Genomic DNA, 9,421 nt, shown 5'->3' with positions numbered 1-9,421 from the left:
GGGTGGTGGGATGTGAGGGGTTCCCCCCATCCCCCGGGATGAGCACGGGAGCTGGGCACTGCCTTTCCCAGCAGCACCTCGGATCCCCTTCTCCTCAGCAGGGTTTAAAGGTAGTGCTGGACCCTGAACTGTGGGTTCAGGGCAGAGCTGGCAGAGCTGGCAGCCCTTTTTGTACCCCTATGGAAACCCGGTTTAAACCCAGCTTTCAGGCTTTCCTATCCTAGGCTCCCCTCAGAGCCACTCCAGGGTTAGAGTCCCCATCTACCCTCACACTGGGGACCAAGCCCCTTCTCCTGCATGGGGACACACTGCTGCTGACAGTGGGTCAGCCCTTCCAGAGCATCCCAGGCAGTGACCCAGGGCTGTGAGTCCCTTTGGCTCTGCCCTCTGCCAAACCATGCCCACTAACTACAGGGCAAGGTGACTCCAAGCTGCGCCTGCCTTCGAATGAAGGAAAACACAGAAGAGTTTTGTCCCTGCCAGGAAATTCCTAGGATATTGGGACATGACATAAAAAAGCCAGCAGTGGCCTGGTGAAAGCCAGCAGCCTCAGGGCTGCCTTTCCTTCTCCGTTGTTGTTTGGAGGCGTCATCTGGCTCACCCCTCTCCTCCTCTTTCCTACAAATTGCTTTCTCAGATGACTTTGTGACTGCAAGAGCCATTAAAAGTTGCCTCTGCCCCTTCCAAGGGCTTCCTGAGATACTTGAATTTCTCTGCTGCTGGTGATCCTGTTTAACATTTATTCAGGAACTCATTTAGCCCCACAGCAGTCCACTGGAATGGAAAGCAGATGTCTTTGGAGTTGTTTTACACATTCTCAGCGCTGCCCAGGGCCCTGCTGTCCTTCATTACCCCAAAATACTCTTGCTGAGTTCCAGATGGAGAACCTGATGCTTGCAGCCACCCAGCACCTTTGGACCTTGCTGGAATTGGGCTTATCTGGAGCCATCCATGGCCAATGGAGGAGTTTGCAGAGCCCCGGCTGCGGCACCTACCCTGGGACCCCAATAGCATCCTCTCCCTGTCACTATGATCTGCTTTCCAGCAGTGAGCTGGGAGTTTTAAACCTTCGCACCAGACATGTTTTAGACATATGGAAATTCCTCTTTAATACAGAAGATCTTTCTCAAGCTCTAAGGGTTTCGGGTTGGCATTTGTGTAAGAGTAGTTCCAGAAGAGCGGAATGGATGGTTTTTATTTGTTTGATTATTTGCTTTGGGGGTTATTTGGTAGAAATGGACTAAAGCCCACGGAGGGCAGTGGTGGGAGCCAGGACTTGGGCTGCTCCTCCCCATACCCAGCCAGACTGCTGAGCAGCAGCCTCCTGCTTGAGCTGCTGCCCTCCTCTGCCTGCAGCAGACAGCCACAGACTACCTTCCCCACTCCTCCCGCAGGGTTTTAGGGTGAGAATCCATAAGAATTTACATCTGTGCATACTCCCTCTGGACATCGCTGTAATGAGTTTGCTTCAGCCTCAGCAATCTCCCCATATCCCCTGTGCTGGCTCCAGCATCGCTTGCTCCCTCTCCTGGCATGTGCTGCGATCCCAGGCTGGGGGAACCCGGGGTCGGCGCAGCCCTCCAAGGGGCTCCTCCACCCCATCGAGATGCTGTATTTACTTCCCTTTCTAAGAGATTTTGCATTTGAATTCATTTTTATGCTGTTTTCTCTTTTTTTCTCTAAGAGATTAACCAGCAATTCAAACTAACCCGAAGTGACTCACGCTCTACAGACGCACTGTGCTCGCACATGGCTCGGATCCACAGGGGAGGAATCTGGCGCCGGGTGGCATTCCTCCCAACCAAAGGCTGTGGTCCACGCACAAAACACTGACAAAATAACCCCGCAATGCCCGTTTGAATGGAGACAAAATATGATGAAAAAGTAACTTTCATATGTCTGTTTTCTCACATATACAGCCAGGGTTTGCACTCGTTTTAGCAAATTGGTTTACAGATAATTAATAATTAGCACAGGGCAATTTCCTTATGGAAGCCAGCTCTTATCTTGGCAGAGACTAAAATGCTTTTTCTTCCCGGTGACCTTTGCTTTGCTGACTTCTTTGGGAGCATCTTGTGGTGAATAATGGAAAGTGATGTCGTGTTCAAAGAAGACGTGGTTGCCAAGGGAGCTGTTAGTCCCCGTCTGTTTATAACCGCGAGACAGGAGCCCGCTTTGAAAGATGGCAGTTGACGGTGGAAAGCACTAGAGCAATATTGTAGCACCACAGCACTTCAGCTGCTGCTGGAAAAGAAGGTTCCTGTTATGACAAAGGCTGAAAAGGAGCACTAATCCTAAAAAAGAGGCTGGAATTGAGCCAGAAAGTGAGATTTCAGCAGTCTGAAGTAGCGAGGTGTGCATCTCACTGCTATCTGGGACAAAGATGGGCTGGAATCATTAAATACTGCATTTCGCAGTTCATTTTAAGCCAGGCAGATAGGCCAGGTTTGCTGTGATTTCTATGGAGAGGCTATGATTTGAGGCATTTTTGGGCATCACAATCCTGGAGCAGCCTCTGTGTGTGTTTTCCAGCAGCATCCCTAGCCCGTGCCTCTCCAACCTGCCCGATGGGACTGCAATGTCATCATCTTTGGGATCTTTCTGACTCCTGAGCAATCTCTGCTTTCTTCTCCAGGGCCCCAGATTTAAACTGCAGAGCTCCAGCTAAAGATACCAATAAGGAGGGGTGGTCATCACTGACAGATGGGTGGCAAACTCCATCCCATGGCCTCTGAAAGAAGTGACTGAGATGGAGACAGGGCCATGTAGTTTGGAAAGGGTCCGATTGGTTCCTTTCTTGTCTTTTTGTTGCTTCTGTATTGATTCCCATTCCACATCTGATGGATGCGCACCTGCATTTAATCAGGTCATGCAGCTGCCCTTCTGCAGCTGTTCAGGATTCAGGCAGAGGTGCAGGAATTAGGCGAGAGGATTTAATGATGTCCCAGCATCCCTGCCTGCTGTTTTTCCATGATGCAAACCTGGAAAGAGAGAGGTCGCCAGGCAGTGTGATGGCTTGGGAGCATTTTTGGGAGGAAGATCAAACTGTGATGGTCCCATAGCTCCTGTCCCCATGCAGAGGGACCTTTGTGAATACAGTATTTAGCTGCTGAAACTTTTTGGAAGGATGTAGCATCCACAAACACAGGTTGCTGTGGGTCATGCCCACTGTGTGTGCTGGGTTAATTACCAGGCATGGCCATGGTTTGGAGAAGCTGCTAAGCTGGAGAGCTGTTAGGTGCAGGAGGGCTGTCAGGCAGCAACAGTTTTATAGCAACAGTATTGGGGTCACATTTTGACTTTTCAGCCTGTGTTTCTGAAGCCTTTTCTTCCGGCTCTTGCCTGGTGACGGTGGCATCCAGCAGGGATGGGCTTATAATGGTCAGGTTTAGCATAACACCTGAGCTCGGGCTCGGCAGTTCAGGTTGGCTTTGAGAAGAGTTTGCTCTGCTTGTCCTGTCCCTCGAGGGGTTCTCATTCTGGGTAGGGATGGGTTCACCTCTGTGTTCAGTGCCTTAGGGCTGTGAGCTGGGGTGCACGATGTGAACGGTGGGAGCCCACAGCCATCTCCATCAGCAGTGGCTCCTTGTCTCCATGGGAACTGGCAGCAAGAGTATCCTGTGGTCCAGTCAGAGAGGAGGAGGAGGACAGGAGATAGCTTCCACCTTCCCCAGGGGCTGCAGCAGGGCAGCATCTGGCTCTGCTCACCCAACTCTGGTCTCCCAGGGGATGGATGTAGGCCTGCTGCAGGCTCTGAATATGTGTGCACACTGATGCAGGGGGGCCCAGAACTCCTTCTGATTGATCCCTCCAAATCCAGGCCCTCTCAGTCATATCCCATGGGCTTTTTCCCTACTATCCGTGAACCCAGGGACATGGAGATGGCTGCTTTTTTCCTTTGAGAGCCCAGAAAGAAGGGAAAGTTCCCAAATGGGCTCCTCCTGTCCTGGTCCCAGTGCCTTGTCAGCAGGGACCACAGCATCCTTCTGTCTCTTTGCCTCAAAACCAGGTGAAGTATGCATCCTAAAGGGAGTCAAATCCTCTGGCAAGGTAAGGGCTGGACAAATGTCAGTGCTGCAACTTGGGGTCACAAATTCACACCAGAGCTTTCAGCTCTCCTTCCTTCTCCACTCTTCTTCCCTGCTTTTATTCCACCCTCAACCCCTGGCTGCTCTATCCCATTCCCTCCTCTCTCATTCAGCCGGTGACCCCAGAGCTCCTGGTGAGCCCCAGCAGCCAGGATGGGGACCTGGGCTCCGAGTGCCCAGAGGACAGAGGGAACTGGACGGGGCGGCTGGATTTCCTCCTCTCCTGCATTGGATACTGCGTGGGCCTCGGAAACGTCTGGAGGTTTCCTTACAGGGCTTACACCAATGGAGGAGGTACTTTGGCATCCTTTGGAGGGGACACATCTCCCCCCCTCCCACTGAGCTGGGCTGGTGGGATGTTTTAGGGGTTTTCTCCTTGCTTCTTGCAGGAGCTTTCTTGGTTCCTTACTTCATCATGCTGGCCATCTGCGGGATCCCCATCTTCTTCATGGAGCTGTCACTTGGCCAGTTCTCCAGCCTGGGGCCACTCGCTGTCTGGAAGATAAGCCCTCTCTTTAAAGGTGCGTGAGTGAAGTCCAGAGCCTCCTCAGGGCTGCTGGAAGAGCTGCTTGATGAGGACATGGACCAGCAGCAGCAGCCTGTGATCCTCAAAGCTCTTCTTAGAATCAAAGGTTAAATCCTGGGGAAGGTGGAGCAGGCTGGACCTCTGGGTTAGCTTAGTAGCTGCAAGATACGTATGAGATCTGTCAGTCTTTGGAGGCTCCAGTTGTCATGTTATATGAAAATTAGTAATCCAGCTAGTGTACAAAACACAGCCCTAAAGCTGAGCAATGGCTGTGAAAGACAAAGGTGAGAATAAAGTGTTCAAAAAAAGGTCAAATCAAGCACTTTTACTCTAGACATTAAGTTGGAGTAAAATCATCCGTATGATGAAATAGATGATCAGTTCAGAGAAGGCTTGTCCAGAGAGTACAACGGCAATAAGGTCACCCCACCAGGTGAACCTCAGGCTGGTTAAACATTTGGCTGCTGAGCTCCAGTGTCTGACCCTGGTTTTGGATGTGCTCTACTCTGGAGACATGGCTCACTCCTTCTTTACCCTCTCCTTCCTCCAGGCGTTGGCATGGGCACGATCCTCATCGTCTCCCTGGTGGCCATTTACTACAATATGATCATTGCTTACGTTCTCTTCTACCTCTTTGCATCCCTCACAAGCGACTTGCCCTGGCAGCACTGTGGCAACTGGTGGAACACCGACCTGTGCCTGGACCACCACGTCATGAAGGCGGGGAACACCTCCTTCCCCGTCAACATCACCAACACTGTCAGCCCCAGCGAGGAGTACTGGAGGTAAAGAGCTCAACCTGGCCATGAGGGCATAGAGTCGTTGGGTTGGAAGGGACCCTCAAAGATCACCTAGTCCAGCCCCCCTGCAATGAGCAGGGACATCTTCAACTAGATCACTTTCAGTTGAAATTTACCTTTCTTCTTGTTTTAGGAAGTTTTCTAGTGTTCCCTGTAAGTCACTCTATACCTACAGACATGGTTGGCATCCAACGGGGTATGGGGATGGAATGAGGGGTGAAGGGTCTGTGCTGCACATCTTATGGCATGGTGGGCACTCATGGTTGGCGTTGTGGATGCAGCGATGGGCTGTCACAGTCAGCTGTGGGCGATACCTCAGTTTAGGCATTGGGATCATGTCCCTGGGATGTGGGAGGTGTCCATGATTTAGCAAGGCTTTGCTGGCCTGGCGATACACCAGGCTGAAATGCATCCCATGCCTGGACCGGCTGGGAATTTGCTCTCAAACCTCCAGACATCCCCTGTGGGCTCTTTAATACATGGTGAAGAAATCATACCAACTGCTCCCCTTTCCTCATCCATTAGCTGCCTCTCATCACTGGGATTTTTGACAAGGCTATTTTTTGAGCAGAGGCATTGCTGGGTTCAGAGAGACCTCTGGCAGAAGATGGGGGGTGCCCATGGCTGCTCACTAGCAGTTCTCCTTTCTCCCTAGCCGGTATGTCCTGCACATCCAAGGGAGCTCTGGGATTGGAGATCCCGGGAGGATCCGCTGGAACTTGTGTCTGTGCCTGCTCCTTTCTTGGACTATCGTCTATCTGTGCATCCTAAAGGGAGTCAAATCTTCTGGCAAGGTAAGAGCTGAGCAGTCTCTTCTGGGGGGATCTACAGTGATGCTCACCAGTGCCTGCAATTCTCTGCACATCTGGGAAAGTGAGACCCAGGAACGGCATCCTGGGGATTGTTCCCACACCCAGACTGCCAGGGCTGACACCACTGGTCCTGCTGCGTCCCAGGGACCGGGCACTGCAGGGAGATGCAGTGGAGGGCTGGGAGGGAGCACTAATGCTGTGCTCCCACTCCCGGCTCTCCCAGCGGGCTCTGCTCCCCCGCAGGTTGTGTACTTCACCGCCACCTTCCCCTACCTCATCCTGGTGATGCTGCTCATCCGTGGCGTGACCCTGGAGGGGGCCTGGAAGGGGATCCGGTTTTACCTCACACCCCAGTTCGATCACCTGCTGTCTTCCAAGGTAAGCAGCGTCTTGTGCAACTTGTTCAACACACAGAAATGAACCTTTTCTCCTGCACCTCCAGCGTGCAGCAGAGGCGGGTCCCTTACTCGGGTGCCTTTTCTGGCCACCCCCTGACCTAAAGTTCTCTCTCTTGATTGCTCCTAGACCAAAAATATTTGCTTTTGAGCAATCTGTCTTTGTTCCACACCTTGTCTATAGGGCTTTTCCCACCTGGCCCAGCCTTATGCCTGCATTTCTGGCTCTCCATGTAGTAGAAGGCATGCTCACCACCTCCTTTGGGTACCAGGACCGTGGGCAGGATTAGCCCTTGTGATGGGTGGTTAGGGTCGCCTGTGCTGGATTTGGCTGTTCTGTTTTTCTCAGTGTGCAGAGCAGGGATTTTCCTGGAGTCAGCAGTGCTGGTAGCAGAGAACACCCAAATTTTACAAAGGCGTTTAAATGCCATGCTGGGCTGGCTCTGACATGCTCTCCTTAGCACTTCCACTAGCCAGCTAGTGGAAAGGTAAAGGCAAAGGCCCTGTGAGCTTTGTGTGCCTGGAGGGATGGGGAAGATGTTCTGGGGGCTGTGGGGAATGTATCTCTCTTCCTCAGGAGGAGATTCCCAACCCCTGCTCTCCTCAGACCTGCTTCCTTCCCCCAGGTGTGGATCGAGGCCGCTCTGCAGATTTTCTACTCCCTTGGGGTAGGCTTTGGGGGCCTCCTCACCTTCGCCTCCTACAACACCTTCCATCAGAATATCTACAGGTAGGAGCCAGCTACTGTCTTGTAAAGACCATGGGTTGGGGGGAGCCCTTGGAACCTCAGCTGGTGGGTTCAAAGCCGGCAGCAGCACATGGTGCAGCACATGGTGCAGCACACTACCACACAGCTCCTTACCCGAGCACCTTACAGGTACCTGGCAGCTTGCACAGGCTTGGGACGGAGGGGTCTGTAGAAGAAAGTTCTTCTAAGCATCAAGGCACAACATCTGGCTGAGAAGTTTTGGGTTATAGGAGCTGAATGCTGAAGCATCTTCTTTCTCCTCTGTAGAGACACCTTCATAGTGACCCTGGGCAATGCCATCACCAGCATCCTGGCAGGGTTTGCCATCTTCTCTGTTTTGGGGTACATGTCCCAGGAGCTGGGGGTCCCTGTTAACCAGGTGGCAAAAGCAGGTGAGGCTAAAGAAAGAACCTTTCTCCTTCACCCTCTGCCTGGGTGCACTGAGGAGCATCCCTTCTAGGGTGGAAGGCACCTGAGGGTGTCAGTATGAGGGATGATGCTATGTGCTCAGCTGGCCAAGGGGAGGGAAGAGCAGGAGACTGGTTCCTGCCGTGCAAACTTGGAGCAACACCAAGTGATGTCTAATAAAGGTCTGAGCAAGGAGCAGGCTGGTTCTTCTGCACCTCTCACCCTCTGCTTCAGGACCCCTCTTACCCCTCAGTTCCCTGCCGTGGTGCTGCTCTGCTGGACTCTCCTCTCCTCCATCCCCCTATGCCCAGTGCTGTCACTCCCTTTTTACCCTGCTGTCCTTTGCCTCCCCTAGGTCCTGGCCTGGCTTTTGTGGTCTACCCCCAGGCCATGACAATGCTCCCTCTTTCTCCATTCTGGTCTTTCCTGTTCTTCTTCATGCTGTTAACCTTGGGCCTGGACAGCCAGGTAAGGACAGAGCCCATCGAGCTAGCCGCGGTGCCCGAGCAGCCCAGGGGCTCAGGGAACCCTCTTCTCCTTTGCATGCAGTTTGCCTTTATGGAGACCATCGTTACAGCAGTCACAGATGAATTTCCCTATTACCTGAGGCCGAAGAAAGCTTCATTCTCAGCTATTGTCTGCATTGCCCTCTTCCTGATGGGGCTCATCCTCACAACAGAGGTAAGGCTGTGGAGTTGGTTGCATCATGTGGACTGACTAGTCTCATTTTAGGGAGAGCTGAGGGCAGAAGCCAAATTTGCAGAGACACCTATATTCGTATCAGCTAACAAGGTGTAAGAGGAACAACTGATGAGCTTGGGCTTCCTGGGGCTGTGACGTCCATGTGGAGCGACACAGCATTATTCCCATCTCTTCACCTACCCTAGAAGAATGATGTCTTCTGTGGAAGCCTGACTGCTCTCTTCCTCAGTGCCCACAAAAGGGCTAAGAGGACTGTGGCCCCAGAAGCAGGAGGACATGTGTGGGGGTTTATTGGGATGATGGTCCCAGAGATGCTGGCCACTGTGCTTTGCCTCCACAGGGTGGGATGTACTGGCTGGTCCTACTGGATGACTACAGCGCTGGCTTTGGTCTGATGGTGGTGGTGATCACTACCTGCCTCGTGGTGACACGTGTCTATGGTAAGGTGTCTGTCCCCACAGGGGCATGGGGAAGGGTGGGCTGTCTGTGTCCTGCTTCTTAGTCCTGCTCCCTCTGCCTCCTCCAGGCATAAAGAGGTTCTGCCGAGATATACACATGATGCTGGGCTTCAAACCAGGGCCCTACTTCAGAGCCTGCTGGATGGTCCTGTCCCCAGCAACAATGATGGTAACTGCTGGCATCTCCTGCCCCAGGGACCATTCTGGTCCTGCTGGGAGGTCTCCATCGTCTCCAGGCCCTTTTTGAGCATGAGCCCTTCAGAGGGCTCCAAGTTCTCATTTTCTTCCCATCCGCAGGCTCTGCTGGTGTACAACATCATCAAGTACCAGCCCTCCGAGTATGGCAGCTACCGCTTCCCTGCCTGGGCCGAGGTCCTGGGCATCCTCATGGGAGTCCTCTCCTGCCTGATGATTCCCATCGGCATGGTGGTGGCTGTGCTCCAAGAAGAAGGAACACTGTGGGAGGTAGGAGGTGCTGGGCCTG

General features: G+C 52.8%; 1 protein-coding gene across 1 annotated transcript in view; it reads left to right on the top strand.

Annotated features, from left to right (window-relative positions):
- Window positions 1–4,201: 4,201 nt before the first annotated feature.
- The window catches only part of SLC6A7 (solute carrier family 6 (neurotransmitter transporter), member 7), a gene marked incomplete at its 5' end in the record, with an annotated part of 6,380 nt that continues 1,160 nt past the window's right edge, over window positions 4,202–9,421 (top strand). Inside the window, 12 exons of the mRNA XM_010019122.1 lie at window positions 4,202–4,382; window positions 4,478–4,609; window positions 5,165–5,399; window positions 6,070–6,208; window positions 6,470–6,604; window positions 7,248–7,351; window positions 7,637–7,761; window positions 8,133–8,245; window positions 8,327–8,458; window positions 8,820–8,919; window positions 9,006–9,106; window positions 9,235–9,402. Coding sequence (XP_010017424.1) covers window positions 4,202–4,382; window positions 4,478–4,609; window positions 5,165–5,399; window positions 6,070–6,208; window positions 6,470–6,604; window positions 7,248–7,351; window positions 7,637–7,761; window positions 8,133–8,245; window positions 8,327–8,458; window positions 8,820–8,919; window positions 9,006–9,106; window positions 9,235–9,402 — 1,665 coding nt within the window. The remainder of the gene's footprint in view (window positions 4,383–4,477; window positions 4,610–5,164; window positions 5,400–6,069; window positions 6,209–6,469; window positions 6,605–7,247; window positions 7,352–7,636; window positions 7,762–8,132; window positions 8,246–8,326; window positions 8,459–8,819; window positions 8,920–9,005; window positions 9,107–9,234; window positions 9,403–9,421) is intronic.

The sequence above is a fragment of the Nestor notabilis genome, unplaced genomic scaffold, assembly GCF_000696875.1.
Source record: "Nestor notabilis isolate BGI_N333 unplaced genomic scaffold, ASM69687v1 scaffold19287, whole genome shotgun sequence".
Lineage (NCBI taxonomy): Eukaryota > Metazoa > Chordata > Aves > Psittaciformes > Psittacidae > Nestor > Nestor notabilis.
Note: the sequence above shows the minus strand (reverse complement) of the source record. Positions and strands in the feature narration are given on the sequence as shown.